The following is a 21,848-nucleotide window of genomic DNA, read 5'->3' on the forward strand; positions in this document are numbered from 1 at the left end:
ATCACTGAAACACTTAAGCAATTGAATGTCCAAGGATTTATTATACATGGCATAAAGTAGAAATATTCTATTTGTCCTAATACATCTTTCAATATTCAAATCACTTCTTTAATTTAATAATAGTAATAACTAGCATGTATATAATGCCTTAAAAGGCTTACAAAGTGCTTTAAAAAATTATCTTATTTGATCTTCACAACCCTTTGAAGTAGATGCTATTATACCCTGTTTATAGATGAGGAAGATCAGTGACTTGGCTAGGATCACACAGCTAATGTTTGAGTCAGGATTCAAACCAAGGTCCTACTAGTTCCAAGGCCACCAAGCTAAGTGTATACTATTATATCCACAACTGCCTCAAATATTTTAGTACTTTGGGGTGTGGGGGTAAATTTGTGTTCACCTTGTCCACATCCTTCACAGTTTTAAAGATTTTAAGCTAACTTCAATAAGATTAGGCTAATTTTTCTTTTTCAAAATAGAAAATTTAGGATCGATGAATCAACAAATATTTATTAAAGATCTATCAAGTGCATAGGATTAAATATGCCATTATGAAGTTATTTTTTATAAATGTAATCATATTCCCCACTGACTTACACTGTAATTTTTGGTTTACTGAATATTAATTTGACAAAAAATTTCAGTGCCTTCTAATATTTTCACCTTAAATGTTTTCTCCCTCCCTATTCATCCAGCAAGTAACTTAAATATACTTTAATGTACTAGAGAAAACAATTTCAATAAAAGAATTTTAATGTGAATCTTTTATTAATATGAACTTCTTTTTCTGTGTTTAATTTTTCCTTTGGGTTTTGAGCAGACAAAGCTATAAACTTTGCATGAAGATCAAAAGTGATAGGTAAACATTAAATACCCAGAGAATAAAAAAAATACACAACCAATAGTATAGATTTCTTAAGAATTCACTTTTGAAAACAAATATCAAGGTACACACTCAAAAAAATTTCCTTCCCTTAAAGCACTAAGTTTTCCTGCAGACAGGAAAATGGTGCTTTGATAAACTACCAAGATTTTTCTTGTGCTTGCTGATGTAAACATAATACTGATTCATCAATCTGGAAAAAATTCCTTTTCAAACATTCTAGAAAAATAACTAAAGAAACAGTAACAACACCAGAGTACAAATGAACATACCGAAAGGGAAAAAAAAGATGGCACTATTTTACTGGTCAAAATAAATAATCAAAAGGAGAAAAATCGTAAAATCATCTATGCATCAGCTGCTGCTTGGGATTTGGAAACTCTGGCAAGTCTCTTGCTACAACAAATCAGGCATGACAGTATAATCAGTAAACCTTGTCTAAGATGTTCAAGACAAACAAGCACTTAGACAATATAATGTGTGCAAAAGGGTTAAGGAAATGAAAAGTCAATACAATTTTGCAGTGATAACATTTTGTGCTTTTAAAAAAAATTAATACCAAGCTACTTTTAAAACAATAGCAAGAATTGGTTTTTTTAATAAAATCTTTCCCCAACTGGCAAAAATGTTTCCTCATATTTTTGTTCTCATTTCTATAGCCTATCTTGGAATAAGGTTTGTAAAGAAAATAGGACAACACAATGTACATAAAGGTACTCTAAAAAAAGGCAACAAATGTTATCCGATGACAGTGAAGAGACTCAAATTTCTGTTTAAACAAATATTCATTATTATACATTAAACAGACCCCAAACAGGAATGTCAATTCACATTCTGACAAGCATACACTTAAGTTTGGTGTAAATTTTTAATTTTATTATACCTCACAATGTACATTGTGGGACGTCATTTTACCATTGTGTGACAATTCATTGGTTATTATCTCCGAATACAGTATTGCTTTGGAAAGCTACACAATGGGAAACTGACAAAAGAGAGCTGTTGATTAGGAAAATAAGACAGAAAGGGTTGTTAATCATAATATTCTTCAAAGTTATCTGACTCCAAAATGCGCCAGTCAATAATCCTATATTTCTGTATACAAAAATATAGAGATTGTCCTACCCTAGGAAATTAAAAGGGCTAAAATCCTTGGATTCCAGGCTATTATTTCTGGTAGACAACACAACTTTAAAGAGTTACTCTGCTAAATATAATTTAAATATTCATTCAAAGTCACAGTACCTGGGGTCTCTGAAATATCAAATGTAGTGTTAAATTAGAGAGCATCTATCTTCATTAACTTGGGTTTAAGCCCTTATTAAAAGAGATGAAAGAAAATGAGTGTTTTAAACTTAAAACCCATTTGCCCATATAAAATATACCGGCATCTAGTTGAAATAATGGAAATTTCTACTTTAAGAAAAGTGTCCAGGGGTAAAACTGAATGCCAACAGCTGAAAAAAGAACATAGCAGACATATAGTCAACCTGCATTAACTACAGCCTATAGTATTTATGTGCACTAGATTTGACCCAAATCAGTACAATTAGTTCACATGAGGGATAAATTTAATAGTTGGTAAAAAACAAAGATACTAAATACCTTATTTTATTTGGTTTCACAATAACTTTTAACAATACCCCAAAAAGGTTTTTTCATGTATAAAAAAACCTAATTGTTAACTCTGAACTCTCAAAATAAATTTCTTTTATGATGACATCTATATATATATATATATATATCGCTTTGATCTGTCAAACTAGCTAGTAATACCTTACTTTAAATAAGGAATTTTCACGTCACTACTTAAGAACAGTTCTAAGTTATCTATTGTCAGCAGTAGAGAAATGCTACATTTTAAGCAGAATCCTTCCAGCTGAGGTTCATCTTTAGAGGATTCTCTGGTGTCCCTAAGACAGCACAAACAAGGGATATGCAAAAAAGGAAAAATGTTAGAATCACTTTTTAAAAATCTGTTTAGTATACCACCAAAAAAGGGATGCCTTTAAATATCATTTAACAGCTCAATTTAGATTTATTGTACTTGTGAAGTGTTCTTTTTAAAAAGTCACTCACACAGAGTAATACGTTCATATACATGGTTTAAGTAAAAGTTGGCAAAATATCCGTCCTATATCACAAAAGGCAGCATACTCATTGGTGGTCTAAGATTTCATAAAATATATACCAAACGAACCCCCCCCCCCAAAAAAGAATATTTAAATTAGTTAATAGGTGGGAGAGATATTCCTTTACTAGCCAATCCAGGATGTTGAATGGTTAACTAATTAAATGCACAAAAGTAGAATAATTATTCAAGGGAGAACGAGGAAAAAAGGAGAGGATAGAAGAAAAGATCTTTTGAAAATGTGCAGGTGATCTCAATTATTGGCTGCCAACAATAACCCATAAGATAATCTTTATTACATAAACCCTTAAAACAAAATGTTGCCCACGCCCTAGTACCACAGGTCAACTGTTGTTTTGTTGTTTTTTTTTTTTTACCTCAAATCAGTGAGGAACTTTTTATTCAGAATAATTTCATTTTAAGACATCTGCAGTGATAAGCTATCAAACTTTATTCTGAATAACAATAAAGTGCTGAACGGTAATTACCTGAATTTCACACATTTGTATTCTTTATTTATACTTTTAAGTCAAAAGAGCCCTTTCTGCTTCAATATCAAGTTGTTGTGCACACATTATATACATTTTTTTAAATATAATTTTCAGTAAGGGGCTAAGTAGTACTGCAACCTTCTTGTATGGCTAAAAGATAAAGACAAATCATGCAAGTTATCTTTAGGAGGTGTATTTAAACTTAAGGAAAAATGGGACACTTATTGAACCTTTTATACCATGAAATTATACCTTTACTAAAATATTATTATACTAGATGCCTAGGTTTAGATTGGCAAGCATCATGCCACTGACATGCTTTAGTTTTTTTTAACTAAGGAAGGCAATCTTTAAAAATAAGGTGATCTGTAATTTCACACTATGAACATCTATTTCTCATTAAACTGTGTGATTAAATTTGAGATAACTTTGAGCAAATCCATATACAATCACACAATTAGTACATGCAAAACAGCACTGATGCAGCATGAAAGGTATGCCAGTTTTTATCTAAAGACTCTTTCCTTTTGTTTCATGATGCAAGATGGCAGACAAATTTTATCTGGGTCAGTGACAAATAGGTCTCCCAAATTGAGCACATAATAATTTCAGTGTATTAGAGAAAGCAAATGCACAAACATCCTGAAAAAAAAAAAACAATCAGAAAATCTTAGGCAACTGACATAGCTCTTAAAAAGAAATCATGCTGTGAAGTGTTCTCTGAAAATAATTCAACAAACTCTTCGAAACAGTGGTTTGAGCTAAAGTTGGCAAACTGCTGCATAGAAATATGCTAACGTACAACAGTCATGTGTAAGCCAGTGCATAGAGAATATAAAGCACTTGTGGTAACTGCAAATGGTAAAAAGTCAATAAAGCTTGTACAACCCAACAATGAATCATTACAAAAAATAAAAATAAAAACCAGAAATGTTCAAGCCCAAGCTCCCTCTCTGTGGCTACTCCACCTTCTCTACCCCAGCCCTCCCCTAGACTCGCCTCTTCAAAAAAAGGGGGGAGGGGAAGGCAAGAGAACAGATGGAAAGGCAAGGGAAGTGGGAGACGAGGAAGGGAGAGGGAAGAAGGAAGGGATGGGAGAAGGAAAGGAGGAGGAGGAAGACAGAGAGGGAGAAAGGAAGGGAAGGACAGGAAAAAAAGGGCAAATAGGCCTTCATTTGCTTAATATCTTCAAACCAAGAATTGTATAAAGAGACCAGTGAAAAATAGAATTCAGTCCCAAACACCCAGGAGGCAAATAAAACAAGACAGACAGGGCTTTGGCAGAGAATTTTAGGAGTTTGAATATGGCATTACATTTATCAATAATCCACAAAACAATATATGGCATATTTATATTAAATATGGGACAACCAATTCTGCAAATCTGATGCTCATAATGCTTTAGCCAATGAAAGCACAATGTTATCAAGTCAGATGAATGCTGGTGTTATCACAACAGTGCTCAAATATGAAACAACTGTTACCAACTCGTGCTTCAATAGTATTAAGAATTCAGCCAAATTATCATCTATGCAGTAAAACAAAGTTCTCCAGCTTTTCTGGGATGTGACCTTTGTAATATATGCTATGATTCACTATGACACGAGCAGCAAGACACTGCAATGTGGTATGATTTATAGGCTGGATCAAATTTTTAGCTATCTCCTTCTCATCCAACAAGTCACCAGCGGTTTGTTTGTGAGAGTTTGTGGCATCAAAATGTGAACCCGATTTGATAAGAAGGTTCATGATGTCTGGATGGTTGTTAAGTGCAGCAATGTGCAAGGGACTGTTGTCATCAGAGTCTCTGACATTCACATCAGCACCACATTCCACCAGTACTGCAGTAACTTGCAGAGATGGGAATTTACAAACAGGATATCGACCTACACATGTGGTATTCTTGTCCACAGCCAGATGAAGAGGGCTAAAGTTATTCCTTCCTCTAGGGTGCAGCTTAAGAAATTTGTATATAGTCTGCTTCTTAAAATGATCCTGTTCTGGAGTACAAGAAACTTTTTCTAACAAACAAACAAAGTGCAAAATGATGGAAAGGGCTTTATTCAACTGTATTTGGTCAGGTGGACACTGAGTTTGTTTGATAGCTCTGTCTATCTCAAGGACGCTTTTGCACAGTATACCCATAAGATCATCAAATGTAACGGTAGTTCCCAATAAGCCTTTTGCTCTATCCTGCAGCATGAAAGAGAACAGCTCTGCAAAAGATAATAAACTACTAGCAGTCATTGGGCTCAAGGGATCCAAATTGTTCTGCTGCATATCCAAAGCATATTTCCATAGATTGATGCATCTTTTGAAATTTCCAGAGTCTGCATAGACAGCACCTCTGTATCTAATATAATAAGATGTATCTGGGTGAGAAGGACCAAGAATACGTTCTCTAATCAATAGAGCTTGCATTCTCATCTCATCAGGGTCGGCAATAAGGTTTTCTAGTTCTTCTGCACTGTTCACCTCCTTGGCATAGTCATAAGCCATTATTAAGGTTTGTGGTACAGGTTTGCTGATGATATTAGTCCTGTCACTGTACCTCATGTCCATTGCTCTTTTCCAGTATTTCAAAGCCCCAAGGAGATCTCTTTTTTTGTCTACGAATGTAGCTCCCAAAAGTTCTAAGGCATTAATGCGTTCTGTTTTGCTAGTCTGTGCATGTTGTGTCAGAAAATCCACAATATTTGTGTGACCTGTCACACTTGCTGACAGAAGGGGAGTCATGCCATAACCATCCTTTTCCATCTTGGCACTGTACTTAAGAAGCATTTTCATGATGTCCAAACTTCCAGATTCTGCGCAATCATGTAGTGCGGTGTTTCCTTAGGAAAAAAGACAAGCAAATTACATGGCTTTATGGATAAATAATGCAACACATATCCATACTACAAGTTTAATGATGAGAAAAGTAGTTTGCACTGATATGCACTAAAAAAAATTGAACATAAAATGACTAAATCTGATTCCAAATATGGAAAATTAACTACATATTCTCTGAATATAGTCTACAGCTGTACAATGAAATACTCTGAAAAATTAACACAAAACTGCCACATAAAATTAAATTTACTATAAAGGGTTTAAAATTTTTCTTTCTATATAAAGATAGTTACTGTTCCTGCTCTCTATCTCCATCTTTATCACTTTTATTTTCCTTCTCTTATTAATAGTACAATTATTGGCTGGCCTCAAGTCTGGCCAAACAAAACAGATGGGGGGAGGGGAATTGTCCATATTTGGACCAATACAGTAAAGAATCAAAAGAAAGCGTGCAGAGATCAGATCCAGTTTAAAGAGAAATAAGCATTTATACAGTACTATGTGCCAGGCACTGTGCTGAGCTCTTTACAAATATCTCTTTTGATCCTGACAACAACCCTGAGATATAGGCGCTGTTATTATCCCTGTTTCAGTTAAGAAAATTGAGGCAAACAGGTTGTGACTTGCACAGGATCATACAGCTTTAAGTAAGGCCCAATTTAAACTCTGGTCTTCTTGACTCAAGGCTTAGTACTCTATCCACTGTACCACCTTTGGCAGGTATTCAAATAAAGAATTAAATATTGTACATCTAGAGAAATGATGCTGCAATTTTAAAAATATGTAGGCCATTTAACATCAATTTTAAAGGAGATACTGAAATATTTTTACATTTTCATTGTTATGTAAGTACCTTTTTAGATGTTCGAGTACTGGTCTATTTTTCCCTACAAACAGCTTAAAATTGATGGACGTTGGCACACTGTTGAAAAGTTTATATGAAGCAAAATTAAAGGAAGAGGAACTTGCAGCCACCCAGGAATAATAGTTTTCATGTTTTTTAGTAATTTTTCAGTTGTGTCCAACTCTTCGAGACCCCTTTGGGTTTTCTTGGCAAAGTTACTGGAATGACTTGCCATTTCCTTCTCCAGCTCATTTTACAGGAAACTGAGGCCAACAGGGTTAAGTGACTTGCCCAGGTTCACACAACTAGTAAGGGTCTATGGCCAAATTTGAACTCAAGAAGAGGGGTCTTCCTAACTCTAGGCCGGTTACACTATCCACCGTACCACCTAGCTCCCTATGAATATTACCTACCTGAGTTTAATGTACACTTCATGTGATACAATTTTATTTTGCTGTAACATCTTTTGTGCTTCAAAACGTGATTCTCCTTTTTTTTCTCAGGGATTCCAATACTATGTCACTTCAGTGATAAGAGTCTTTACAAAGGGAAAAAAAAGCCCACAAAACTCTTCTGAATTTCATGCTTGTTTGGGGTTGCAAAAGTAAATGTATAATGAGATTCCCTAGAAATCAATTTGGGATACCCCAATATTAAAGATAGCTCAAAATACCTATTGATAATATACTCATTTCCCAGAGTCAGGAGGACCTGAGTTTAAATCTGGCCACAGACACTTGACACTTAATAGCTGCATGATTCTGGGGAAGTCACTTAACCCCAATTACCTCAAAAAAAAATACTCATTTTGATAACAGAAGACTTATAAAACTGACGCAAAGTGAAGTGAGTAGAACCAGGATAATGTTATACACAGTTAGCACCAATACTGTACAATGATCAAATGTGATTGACTTAGCTATTCTCAGCATTAAGTGATCTAAGACAATTCCAAAGGACTCATGATGAAAAAAGCAATCTACCTCCAGGGAAAGAACAGAGTCTAAATGCAGATCAAAGCATACTATTTTTCACTTCCTGTATTTTTGCTTCTTTTCCCTTGGAGTCTGTGTCTTCTTTCACAACATGATTAATACAGTAATATGTTTTACATGATTGAACATGTACATTCTATATCAAAGTGCTTGTTGTCTCGGGGTTGGAGGGGATGAGGGGGAGAGAGAGAAAATTTGGAATCCATTTTTTTTAAATGGATGTTGTATAACTGAACAATCAATCAATAAGCATTTACTAAGCACCTACTATGTTCCTGGCACTTCGCTAGGTATACAAAGACAAAAAAAAATGAAACAAATTGAGAGTGGACCTATAAAAAGTCGAGCTCTATTAATTATATAAAAGTTAAGTTCTACAAGCTAGTCATTATGTAAAAAAGCAATTTAATGGTATACTCTATGCCCCCCCCCAAAACCCTGTAAAGAAGTATTTATAATAGTACTTCATTTTCCTTAGTAGTAAGAGATCTATCTCATTTTATCCTTAAATTAACTCTGTATGGCAGATCTTAACCCCCTTCTTTAATTAAGAAATTGAACACAAAAGTTAGTGGTAGAGCTACAATTAAAACTCAGATTTCTTAACTCCTAGTCTAAAGCCCTAACTTTATTTCAAGTGACTATTGTTCTAAGACGGCAATCCATGATTTTCCATGAACTCTTTTGAATAAATTAAATCTGCCATAACCTAAACCTGCTATTCAAATAGTATTACAGTATTCAATATAAAATTAATTTGGCTTAACATTGTTATATTTACATTAACATTTATCATGCATTAAATGTACATGTAGTTGTAAAAGATAAAAATGTAAATTGTATATATAAAAAAGTAAATTCTGAAAAGTAATGTTCAGAAGTGTCCCTTGTTCTCCCCTCCCCTTTCCTGAAACAATCTTAGCAACTGTCTACCCCTAGTTCCAGTTCCATAGGAGAACTTAAGGTTAAGACTTCATGGAGGTGGCAGGACATGATCTGGGAAGCTATGATTTGCCACTTCACCTCTATAGACCTCAATTTCCTCCTCTGCAAAATGAAGGGATCAGTTTAATATCTCTCTAATTATAACTCTTTGATTCTATGTCATTTCCCTGCTCAAAAGTCTCCAATGGCTCTCCATAGCCTTCAAGATCTAAGTACGAACTCCTCAGATTAGATTTCAAGAATTTATGAAGTACACAGTACAAAAAAAGCTCACCTTACCCTCCGAACTTTTTATCTCCCAATGTAATGTTGTCTGGGGAACAGCAAGGACAGTTTGGTGCCCTGCTGTTTTAGCTAGGCTGGCTTGCCTTCCCTGTGGGTGGCACTTGGTGGGGGATCATAGGTCCTTTCTCCATATGAATTGCTTCCCTGGATGACAGTTGTGAGAGCGGAACTGGAATCAGGAATGGTTTGGGTAGGGTGCTGCCAGGGCATGTGCTAATGCGACAGTTGGTGTTAGTTGGACAAGTCCTCAACAAACATTTTTTTACATTTTTTTTGTCGGGGGGAAGGCAAGGCAACTGGCGCTAAGTGACTTGCCCAAGGTCACACAGCTAATAAGTGTGTCAAGTGTCCAAGGCCGCATTTGAACTCAGGTCCTCCTGACTCCAGGGCCAGTGCTCTACTCATTGCACCACCGAGCTGCCCCTCAAACATTTATTAAACATCTACTATGTGCCAGGAATTTTGCTAAGTGCTGGAGACACAAAGAAAGCCCTTCCCAGTCCCACCCTCCCAAAAAAGTGTCCCGGATCTTTAGGAGCTCAGAGTCTAATGGTCTGTAATTGTTGCTGGTGGTGGTAAAGAAGGTAGGCACCCTTTCTACCATGATTTATTCCCACTGATGGCTATAGGGGCTAGGTTGGAAGGTCTGTTGATTTGGAAGGCATTGTTATTACCAAATCTCTTGGACTCAGGGTCCTAGGCTGTCTCCATCAGCCATCTGAGGGAAGAGGGCGGTCAAGGTGGTGGTGATTTGACCTGTCTAGCACAATCCTACTTCTCGTCTATTCCCCAGGAGAAAAAAGAAGCAAGAGAACAAGTGTCATGAAAATGCAGGGAAGTGTAATAATTTGCTAGAAACATTTCTATCCTGAAGAAAACATATATACATATAAAGCACGATATATTTTTTAAAGTGAAAGTGGAAATCAGGAAATACTTTACATAGAAGGTGGCATGAGAGATGATTTTTGGAGAAAATTAGGGACTCTAAAAAGTAGCAGTAAGAGTAGCACATCCTAGGCAAGAGTGACAGCCTGTGAAAAGGCAAAGATTTAGGGGACAGAATGTCCTGCGTGAGGAACAATAAGCCCATTCTGTCTACATCTTAAGGGAAGTTTATATAAGGTGAGAAAGGTAGGTCCAGAGCTAGGCTGTAAAGGGCTTTAAATGTCAAACAGAGGAGCTTGTACTTGACCCTGGAGGTAATTTAGAGTCACAGTGGGTAGTAGTACCGAATCAGGGAGTGACACAGTCAGACTTTGTGAATATCACCTGAGCAGCTATGAGGAGAACAGACTGGAGGGGGAGAGATTTGAGGCAAGGAGACTAATTAGGAAGCTACTCTAATACTCTGGGTAAGAAGTGACGACGAGGGCTTGAACTACGGCAAAGAACACATGCAAGACTTGTTGTGGAGGTAAAAATTAACAAAACTTGGCACCTTCTTTCAATTAAGAACCAAGGAAAGATTTAGTCCAAAATGAAATGTCAGAACCATTACCATGAAACAACAGCACCATTGTCCTTTAAAATCAAGGACAGTCAGAGGGACAGTCACTAGGGCAGCGGACAGAATGCTGTGCCCAGAGTCAGGAAGACTCTGAGTTAAAATCTAGGTCCAAAGCCAACTATTTTTTCTCCACTAAATTATCTATGTCCACCATTTTAGTCCAGAATTTAAAGGTGTAGAGATACAGCCTTATATTCGGCTAATCTATTTAGAAGGTTTACTTATAGTACTGTATACATACTGCTCTCATAGAAAAAGAGTATACACACACACACACACACACACACACACCCTTGCTGTCTCATGGCCACCTTAGTCCTGATGTTGGTTCTCGTTTGAAGAGATGAAAGGGCAATGTAGAAGTTAGGTGGCTGGGCAGATAAAGCACTGGGCCAGGACTCAGGAAGACCTGAGTTCAAATACGGCCTCAGACACTTATTAGTTGTGTAACCTTGGGCAAGTCACATAGCTTCTGTTTGCCTCAGCTGTAAAATGAGGATAATAATAGTACCTACCTCCCAGGTTTGTAATAACTAAAATGACTAGTGCCTAGCGCTATTAATGTTTGTTCAGTTGTGTCTGACTCTTCATGACTCCATGTGGGGTTTTCCAGACAAAGATACTGGAGTGGTTTGCCATTTCCTTCTCCAGTGGATTAGATTAAGTGACTTGCCCAGGGTCACACAGGTAGTGAATGTCTGAGGCTGAATTTGAACTCAGGTCTTCCTGAATCCAAACCTAATGCTCTCTCTATCCACCGTCCATTTTGTCATTTCTTATGCCACCGTAATATTCCATTACATTACATACTACAATTTGCTTAGCTGTCTTCCAGTAAGAAGACCCTCCCTCTCCCCCTTCCCACCTTAGTTTCTAATTTCTGACTGCCACAAAAAGAGTTACTATAAATATTTTTGTACATGAGTCTTTTCCCTTGTTCTTTGATTTCCTTGGGTTTTTGGTATCACTGAGTCAAAGGGTTTGTGTTGTAACTTAGTAACAACTGTGGGTGCATAATTCCAAATTGCTTTCTAGAATAGCTAAACCAGTTCATAGTTCCACCTGGCACAGAGTAAATGCTATATGAATGTTGGCTGTTGTTGCTGTTACTGTTATTATTAATCTCTACCTCTTTAAATTATTTTTATTTATTTTTCACATTGAAACTCTTCTGGTTTGTTTTTTAGGGAATACTTCATCTCCCTGGATAAATTGGAAACTTGAAAGGCATTCCTCAAGCTCATTTACCTTCTCTTCTGAAAAGTACCACGGCCTGAACTTTCAGCAATTATAACAATTACTTGGCTATGGCAGAAAGACTATATTTCACACGTCATTTGAGTCACTGCAAAATTCTCCCTCCTCTCCATATCCCTCATTCTTCCCAAATTCCTATCTTTGGTTTTACTCAAAATTCTAAAAACCTTCAAAATCTTCATAATTGCTTCATATATCAATAAATAATCTCATTCATTTCTAGTGAAAATCCTCCCTCTAAAAATAATCTAGCACCACACAAACAAAATGAATGCTGCTAGACTATGAAAAGTTGTTCACAAGATAAAAAACATCTCCACAGAAAATACTTGATAAAAGTCTAATATCCAAAATACATAGGGAATTGACATAAATTCCTAAGAGCCATTCCTTACAGATAAGAAATTAAAGTATACAGAGATAATTTTCAAAAGAAGAAATGCAAGCTACTAATGAACACATATATAAATCACTAATATAAGAAACAAATTAAAACAACTCTGAAGCTTCATCTCACACCCATAAGACTGGCAAAGACACGAAGACAGAAACGGTAAATATTGGAAGGACTGTGAAAGACAGAAACCATAGGCAGAGCTGTGAACTGATCTCAACATTCTGGGTAATAACTTGAAATTGTATAAAATCCACTTAATTGTATATACCCTTTGATCCAATAATACCACTCTCAGGCACATAGCTCAAGGTCAAAGGAGGGTATCACATACAAAAAAGTATAGCAGCACTTTTTATAGCAGCCAGAAGGAGTGCCTATTGGTTGGAGAAATGAAGATTGTGTTTATATGACTACAGCAGGATACCTGCAATGTAAAAAAAGATAAGTATGAAAATTCAGATAAACATGGGAAGACCTGCATGAACTGATATACAGCAGAATAAGGAGAACCAAAGACAACCTACATGATGATCATAATAATACAAAGCAACATTATCAAATATGGTCAATGTATTTATTGTATTTGCTTAACTGTACTTTTCTGTGACAAGGGAGGATTTTATGGGGGGAAATGACAAGGATAAAAAAAAATCAATAAAAATGTATAAATAAACTGGCAATACACCAAAAGATCAAATTTAAATAAGTATAGCAATCTAATAATGTTTCAAATCCTATCCTTGCCTTGATACCTTATCCTGGCATGATATCTTATCCTGGCATGCTCCTTAGCCTCAGATAAGACAGGCTCCTGCTTTTCAGGAAAACTGTTCTCCTTTTATTCTAAGTAACATCTCTGGCCCAAGTAAAGCTGGTTCATAATGATTTAAGTCAGGGTTGTTAATCTTGTTTGTCATGGACCCCCCGCTTTGATGATCTGGTGAAGCTCCTAAGGACCACTTTTAATGCATAAAATAAAATTCACAGAAAACCATATGGTTCTTAAAAAGGAACCTCTGCTCTAAATGGTTGCATCATTTTAAAGTCCTAGCCCTTCCCTTGCTATCCTCCTTACTTCTCAGAAAAGAACATCAAAGCCAGCATCCTATCAGGCACTACTTGTCAAATTCTGGCTATAGGGGACTTTCCAGTCCTCAAGGCAGCTAGGTGGTGCAATTTAGTTCAGTTCAGCAAACATTTATTAAGAAACTACTATGGGGTCCTGTACATTTACTCTTTCAGATCAGTTGGTATTTAAAAAAAGATTAAGAATAATGAACTAGGAATAAGGAAATCTGATTTTTAATCTTGGCTCTACCAATGTCAGCTATGTATTTACAGATGTGTAACCATGCTATCTAAATTATAAGATTTAGAAGTGGAAGAGACCTTAGGGATAATCTAGTTAAAACTTTTCACTTTACAGAAGAGGAAACTAAGGTTCAGAGAGGTGGAGTTATCTGCTTAAGTTCGTTCATAGTAAGTTGGCAGAGCTGGGATTGAAATAAGGTTCTCTGACTCTAAATCTATTATACTTGACACGTAATAAATGGCTTTGTTCCTTCCTTCCTTCGCCCATTTGAAGTGCAGTTATGCAATTAGTGAGTGCTTTTATGGTAGGTTTTATAGTGTTACTATACTGATTGGCTGAGGAAGTGATATAGACACACCTTATGCATTAGGATTTTAGCAAAGCATTTGACAAAGTCTATCACAAGACACTTATGAACAAGATGGAGAAGAAATATGGTTATAGTAGTAAGTTAAGTGGATTCACAGCATACTGATCATTTCTTTGACAACTGCTGGAAAGATAAGTACAAATTTACAAGGTGTAGGGCTAAGTTTATATAAAAGCCTGCTCTTAAGTTACCACAAATAGAATGGGAATATACCTGACCTAGTAGTAATCTGTCAAAGCTTTATGAGTTTTAATTTACCACATGGTCAGCAAAAGTTAAATACGACATAGTTGCCAGAACAGTTGTACTCTGCTGCCCCGGGATATGGAGGCATTCTGTGTCTTCCGAGCCTTGGTTTTCTTATCTGTAAAATGAGGATAATAGTACCTACCTTACAGAGTTGTCGTGAGGATCAAATAAAAATTATGTAAATCAATTTGGAAACTTTAAAATACTAAATGGGAGCTACTATTATTTAAGTTAATATGTGCCAATACTTGGTGATTATTTGCCCTTCTAATTATTAAAAAGTGATCAGTTCTCATTTTGCCAGTTATCAATTATCAATAACTTTTAGGAAAGGAATTTATGTCTTTTAAATTAATAAGTAAGACAAAGTATTTTTCATTATTCAAAGAGATTGTATAAACATTTAAAACACATGTGCTCTTGGAAGTCTACTTGCCAAGACTCACAGGAACTATGTAAATACATCCTCCAAACACAGATCTAAATAATTGGAGAAATATTATTAATGCTCCTGGGTAGGCTCAACTCAATAAAATCAAAAGAGCAATATTACTCATATTACTTATTCAGTACCATACCAATCAAACTAACAAAGAATTAGAGTTAGAAAAAAATCATCTGGAGGAAAAAAAGGTCTGTAATCTCACGGGAAATAATGAAAAAAGGGGCCCAGGAGCAGCACATCTCAAACTACACTACAAAGCAGTAATCATGAGAAACAGATTGGTGCTGGTTAAGAAACAGAAGGCCCGGATCAGTGGAACAGAGTAAGTACATAATATACAGAAAACAAGCGGAGCAACCTAGTGTCTGATAAACCCAAGGATCCCAGTAATGAGGGTAAGAACTCACTATCTGATGGAAACTTCTAGGAAAATTGTAAACATAGCAGTTTGGTAGAAACTAGGCATATTTCACACTGTATACCAAGACTTTAAGCTCCCAAGGGGTACCTGACTTAAACATAAAGGATGAAATCAAGAGGACCAATCTATGGATAGGGAAAGAATACATGATCAAACACAGGACAAAGAGGATCACAGAAGGTAGACAATTTTGATTTGACTGTCCTGTTCCTTTCCATTCTCCATCCTTCATATTCAATCAGTTGTCAAATCTTACCATGCTACCTCCACCTCTCCCACATCCAATCCTTTCTACTCCCTCACCCAGTTCACCCATTTACACGGTAGCCTCTTAATGCTTTCCCTGACACAAATCCCTCGCCCCCCCCCCCATTAGCCAATTCATCTTCCATTCAGCTGCTAAACTGATATTCCTAAAGCACAGGTCTAAAATACTACATTGCTTAAAAAGCTGAAGCTTAAAAAAGCTGAGGGTCCTCTGTTGCCTGCAGGGTACCAAATATAAACTCCCGTTTTATCATTTAAGTCCTTCACCATTTGGCTCCAGCTCACCTTTCCAGTGAAACTATTCTGGTGAAACTGACCTACTTGCTATTCCTAGCACTTGACAGTGTATAAAGTGTTGGATTTGGAATCAGAACCTGATACAAATCCAGCCTTGAAACTTAGTAGCTATGTGACCTTGGCCAAGTCATTCAAAACTCTCTGGGCCTCAGTTTTCTCATCTGTAAAAGAGGAAAACTAATTATAATAGCAAGGTTTTTGTGAGAAGCAAATGAGGATTAATATGTAAACCTTTAAGTACTATATAAATTCGAACTATTATTAAATATTACATTCCACTTCCAAGCTCCGTGATTTTGCATAGGTCGTGGCTCATGCCCGAAATGGAATCCTTTTTACACCTTCCTTTTTCAGAGCACCGTGACCTCTGGGTGCTCTAAATTTCTTCACCTAAAACAATATTTGCCCTAGCTTCTTCATGTCTACCTTTGTATGTAATTAAATATGAACATTAGATAAAAATTCAACTGAAAAAAGTGTGCTAGATCTTTAGAAACTGAATTTTAAGATGAAAAATTGTTTATGCAGTATGTGCTTTTCAGCAGAGATAAAAATCACCACTTCTGATGATACTGACTGAGGAAAATTTCATTTCTGAAAACAAAGGGCTAAAAATTAAAGTAAACCCTTCCATAAAAAGGGCTATAAAATGTTATTTAAACAATAAAAACAAAGAAATGGAGGAATAAACAGTGATAAAACAAACACCACATAACAGGGTTAAATATTGTTTAAAATAGCTTATAACAGAGAAAAATGCTGACAATACAAGCTATTTATATTAATGGCCTTTGCATTTTTATTATTGCTGTTACTGATTTATACAGACTGTAAAAGAAAAACAATGAAATATGGTGTTAGATTCCATATTATCGAAATGATCTATCAAAAGCACATGACATTTCATCAAGAGTCTCAGATGACTCATTAAGGACGTTTTGTATTCCTAGAGTGTTACAAAAAGTCCTCAATGAGTCATCATAGATTCTTGTATTCCTAGAGTGTTTACAGGGCAACTGAGTGAATAGAGCACCGGGCCTGGAGTCAGGAAGACTATTTTCCTAAGTTCAAATCTGGTCTCAGACACTTTACTAGCTGTGTGATCCTTGGCAAGTCACTTAACCTTGGCTGCCTCAGTTTCCTCATCTGTAAAATAAGCTGGAGAAGGAAATGGCAAACCACTCCAGTATCTTCGAAAAGAAAACCTCAAATGGGGTGACAAAGAGTTGGATATGACTGAACAGATCATTTTTGAGCCCCCCCAAAAGAGCCCCTAACTCATACTTCTTTCATTTAAGATTATAAACTTTAATATTACTTCCTATAACTTTTCACAACATCAACATGGTCACAAATAAGCAGGGATGATCTCTTAGTATTGCTGTTTCAACTAAAAAGAATGGTTCTATTATATACAAATATTTTTATGTTCAAAGCACTCTATATGAAGTTGACCAGAAAAATTCTGTCACTATATACAAACATTTTGTTTGGGAAAAAATAAGTCCTTCAGTGTCAAAACACGGTGACTCAAAGGTTTTCTGAAGTTCTGCAGGAAAAAGGACTTCAAAGTTAATGCCTGCTTAAAATGTAATCTACATATAATTGTACAAACAAATCATTCTCCTCTGAAAAAACTGGTGGTAGCACACCCATAACCAGTGCACATCCCACATTTTTAAAGATGAATACATAACAGAAAAAGGCATCTTAAGATTTTTCTAGCTTGCTACATTTAATAAATATTGTACAAAAATGCATTTAAAAAAAGGCATACAATAAATATGTTTTAAAGGAAGAGATTCTCTTCTTCCATTTACAGAAATTCTCCAATAAGATCAGTTTACTAATACCAATTTCCTGCAAAAGAACATATCATTCCTCTTTTCAGTAAAAAGCAAACTCAAACATTTTACATTATAAATAAAAAAATTTAAAAAAAAAAACTCCTTTCAGTACATTTGGAAATAGAAAAAGATAACTTATCCGAATAGACTAAATAAAAACTAAGGAATATAGCTGATTAAACAGTATCTTGTTATCTGTAACCTTGGGCAAGTCATTTCACATCTATGTACAAGTTTACCCAACTATAAATTAGAAGACAATGCTTACCATAGAGGAGTTTTAAGGCAGTTTTACAAGAGGATCCAAACAAGAGAACACCTGGCAGTCAGTCAATACTAATTATTACTTTCAGAAAAGGTCTAAATTGTAACTACTTAAAAATGATAAAAATGCAGACCTTGAACTTACCTTTAACACTTTTTCTATTAACGTCTGCCCCCTTTTCAAGTAAATACTGGGCAATTTCTTTATGTCCTTTGTAACATGAAATCATTAAGCATGTATGACCATGACGGTTTGAAACTTCCAAATCAGCTTTGTGTTCCACAAGGTATTTTACTATTTCCAGGTGACCATCAAAACAGGCAGCCCTAAGAGGAGTTGAATTAGTCAAAGTTGTGTTGTTGACAGATGCTCCATGGTCTAACAAAGACTGGACCACCTTCAAATGTCCTGCTGCAGAAGCTGCCCATAATGGTGGAGCCCCCTCAATGGTCTCACCATCAAAATTCACAGAGCCTCCAATCTCTATGGAGGCACTGCACTGCTCCAGAAGGTATTCCACCATGTCAAGGTGCCCATATCGGGCTGCCATCAAAAGTGGAGTGGCACCATTTGTTTTTTCAGAAATCAACAAGGCCACTTCCTCTTTTGATTTGCTTGCCAACAACTTGGCAAGAAGGCGCAGCTTGCCATCCCGAGCTGCATTAAACACTGCTGTCTTCAGATCCATTTATGTCCAATTGAATCTATCTTGTTTATCCTTCACGAACAAGTTCCTGCTTAACTTTATGGGCAGGGCCAACAGCTACAGGAACCGGAGTTCAATGACAATCACTGCAACCCAGTATGTATACCACCATGAAAAATGCCCGATGTCCTACTGCTTTCGAACATCTGGCACCCGAGATCACTAAACTAGAAAAGAAAGATATAAGTTTACTGTATTTGTATTTCCCAAAAATTTTAGGTCCCCCCCCCCAACATAATGGTTCTTGTCACAATTACGAGGAGTTCTATCTTTTAAGGAATGACTTGGTTTTCTTAAATAATCTTCCTAAGAGCTCTTGTTTATTACACCAAGATTGCAGTAAGTTTTAACCCAGTATACCTTTTTCAACGGGTTCATTCTACCGTTTCTGCTTTCAGCCCTAAGCTTCCAAGCTTCTAATTCTGCTGTGCATCTGCCCAGGCACAGAATAGGGAAAGGCAACAGTTGGGGTACTAATGAACTTTTTACTTTATCTCCTGGCAAGGACAGCCAAGGGCTCCAACTCCCCAGTGGGAGGCAGGATAGGGACAGAGAGATAACAAAAGGGCCCAAGACAACGAAGCCAATTCCCAAAATACTGGCCAGAAAGCTCCTCGCCCCCTTCAACTTCCCCTTACACTTCCTCAACTCGGGCCTGCTCCTAACTTCCGCTCCCCGGGACCCCGAGGGCCCCTCCCCCACGTCCCCCAGCCCCGGGGGTTTCCCCACTGGACCCGCACGCCCTCGGCTCCCCCGGCCCGGCTCCACCTCCCAGGCCTCGCCCCGGGCCTGGCCGCCTTCCCCCCCCCCACCCCCGGCTCCGCTCCCCGCGCCCCCGAAACTTCCACTGTCCCCGCCGACGTCCCAGGCCCTAAATTCCCGGTGAAGCGGCCCCAGCTGACCTCGGAGCCCGAGAGGTGCCACGGCCACCACCCACCTGCCCGGGCCGGCTTCACGCCTCTCAGCCCCGAAGCTGGGTCAGGTCTCCGGCCGCTCCAGGTCCGGCTGCCGCCACCCCCTTCAAATGATAACCGTCGCCGCCTCGGCCGACGCTGCCCGGGCCGCCCTGGTCTCCTTGTCCGCGTCCAGCTCCTCCATGACCCGCAGCAGAAGAACCCTAGCCACCGCAACACCGCCAAAGCGAACTGGGCTAAGCCGCCTCCGTCCACTCCTCAAGATGCCGCTTCAGCAGCAGCCATGGCGGATGTTGTAATGGGCTCCAGGCGGGGGAAGCCTAAAGTGCTGGCTCACAGCGCTGACGCTACAGCCGCGCCATTGGGTTAGGAGAGGGCGGCGGCGGCCGCGAGCAACCGCCCTGGGGCGGGCCTAGCGTGGTGCGCGGAGCGCCCGCCGAGGCGCTGGGGGAGGGGAGGAGGCGGAGGACGGAGAGGAGGCGGGGCGAAGGGAGGCGGGGCGAAGGGAGGCGGGGCCGCAGCTCTCCTAGCTCCGCCGAGAGCCCGCGAACGGAGGCCACAAGCTACCCCCGCCCTAGTCTCGCGGGTTCTCCCAGTCCGGGGCGCGAGGAGAGAAGCGAAGGGAAAGAAAGGATCCCGGAAGGTCGGATGGAGGAGGAGGAAGGAGCGCCGATCGTTACTTCCAGTCCTTTGGACCAAGTGGAGTTTGTCGGTGGGCGTGGTGGCTCTTTACTTCCCTATCGCATCCTAACTGCAAAGAAATTACAATTTAAATCTCGTCTCCCCCAGAATGTCCTAGAACGGATGGGCTGTTCCTGTACCTAGTACTTCATAATTGATTAGGCAACTCCCGGTGTGGAAACTCTCATTGACGCAGATCAGCGATCCTTCTGTAATTACAGGCATAAAACCTCAGAGACCTCAGGCTCTGTTGGCCAGCCATTTCATTTTACTGATGAGGAAACTGAGGCTCAGGAAGATTAAACGACTTGCCTGAGTGTTCACCAGCAGTGAACTTTGGAGGTGGGATTTCAATCCAGGTCTTTGAGTCCAGTCAGTGCCCTGGAATATACCATGTAACAATGCCTCCCGTGAAGCATATCCCACAAAGCATTCCCTCAACCGATTAGTATAGTAATGCTACCAGCCCTGCCAGAATTAAAAGTTATTTTGCCTGTAATGTTAGAGAGGCAGGATGGTATTATGGATTGGTTTCAAACTCTGCTACTTGGTTTTTGAAGCTACTAGAATATCTGTGTGACCTGGTTGCTAGTTAACTTCCCTTCCCCATCTTGATCCCTTGCTAAACCAGTTCAATGTCACCCCTGCCCTTTTCTCTCAAGTCACTCGTGGTCTGGGTGAAGGCCTTGTCCTGCCAGGCCTCAGCTTTGGGCAGCTCCCACCATCTATTGCTTTGATTCCTACTCACCCTCACCGCTCTCTCCTGGTTCTCCTGTTACCTCCAGGAGCAAATACGAAATGCTCTGTTTGGCATCTAAGACCTTCATAACCTAGCCCCCTCCTACCTTCCTAGTCTTCTTAAACCTTACCCCTCTCCATGGACTTCCATACAGTGACACTGACCTCCTTGCTATTCATTACACGGAACACTCCCAACGCCAGGCATTTTCACTGGTTGTTCCCTCCATCCCCCACTCCCGTGCCTAGAACTCTCTCCCTCCTCATTTCTGCCTCCTGGCTTCCTTCAAATCTCAGCTAAAATTCTCCCTTCTATAAGAAGCCTTTGCTACCCTATCTTAATATTAGTTCTTTCCCTCTGAAAAAGCACTGTTTAGCAACTGTTTGTACATATGAGGTGAGGGAGAGTGAGAAATCAAGGATAATGACAAGATTACAAATGGTGGTGCCTACTACAATACAAGGAAGTTCAGCAGGGACGTGGGTTTGGGGGAAAAGTCAATGAGTTCTGTTTTTGCCTTGTTGAGTTTAAGGTTATCTCCACAGCATCTAGCTAAAAATAATGTCCAATAAACAATTGATGATACAGGATTGAAGAGACTGGGGCAGGAATGGGAGTCACCAAAGCTTCACTGACCCTGGTATATCTTCCTTCTCTCACAAAAACTGATTAGCCCCAACTTCCCTGATGAAGCATAAAGACCTAATTAAGCATAGTCACCACCTCTCCGAATTAGTGGGTGCCTGAGACCACATGAGTCAC

General features: G+C 38.4%; 1 protein-coding gene across 3 annotated transcripts; it reads right to left on the bottom strand.

Annotated features, from left to right (window-relative positions):
• Nucleotides 1-1,735: 1,735 nt before the first annotated feature.
• Nucleotides 1,736-20,112, bottom strand: FEM1C (fem-1 homolog C). 3 transcript variants are annotated; one of them, XM_036734757.1, is made up of 3 exons: nt 19,690-20,112; nt 18,191-18,919; nt 1,736-6,342 (listed from the first exon to the last, which is right to left on the bottom strand). In XM_036734757.1, exons 2-3 carry the CDS (start codon nt 18,732-18,734, stop codon nt 5,033-5,035), a joined length of 1,854 nt encoding a protein of 617 aa, XP_036590652.1. In that variant the 5' UTR covers nt 18,735-18,919; nt 19,690-20,112; the 3' UTR covers nt 1,736-5,032. The 3 variants fall into 3 exon arrangements, with proteins under 3 accessions (XP_036590652.1, XP_036590660.1, XP_036590667.1); XM_036734765.1 differs by having other exon boundaries at nt 19,655-20,109; XM_036734772.1 differs by having other exon boundaries at nt 18,191-18,914; nt 19,690-19,948.
• Nucleotides 20,113-21,848: the final 1,736 nt, after the last annotated feature.

The sequence above is a fragment of the Trichosurus vulpecula genome, chromosome 1, assembly GCF_011100635.1.
Source record: "Trichosurus vulpecula isolate mTriVul1 chromosome 1, mTriVul1.pri, whole genome shotgun sequence".
NCBI classification, from domain to species: domain Eukaryota; kingdom Metazoa; phylum Chordata; class Mammalia; order Diprotodontia; family Phalangeridae; genus Trichosurus; species Trichosurus vulpecula.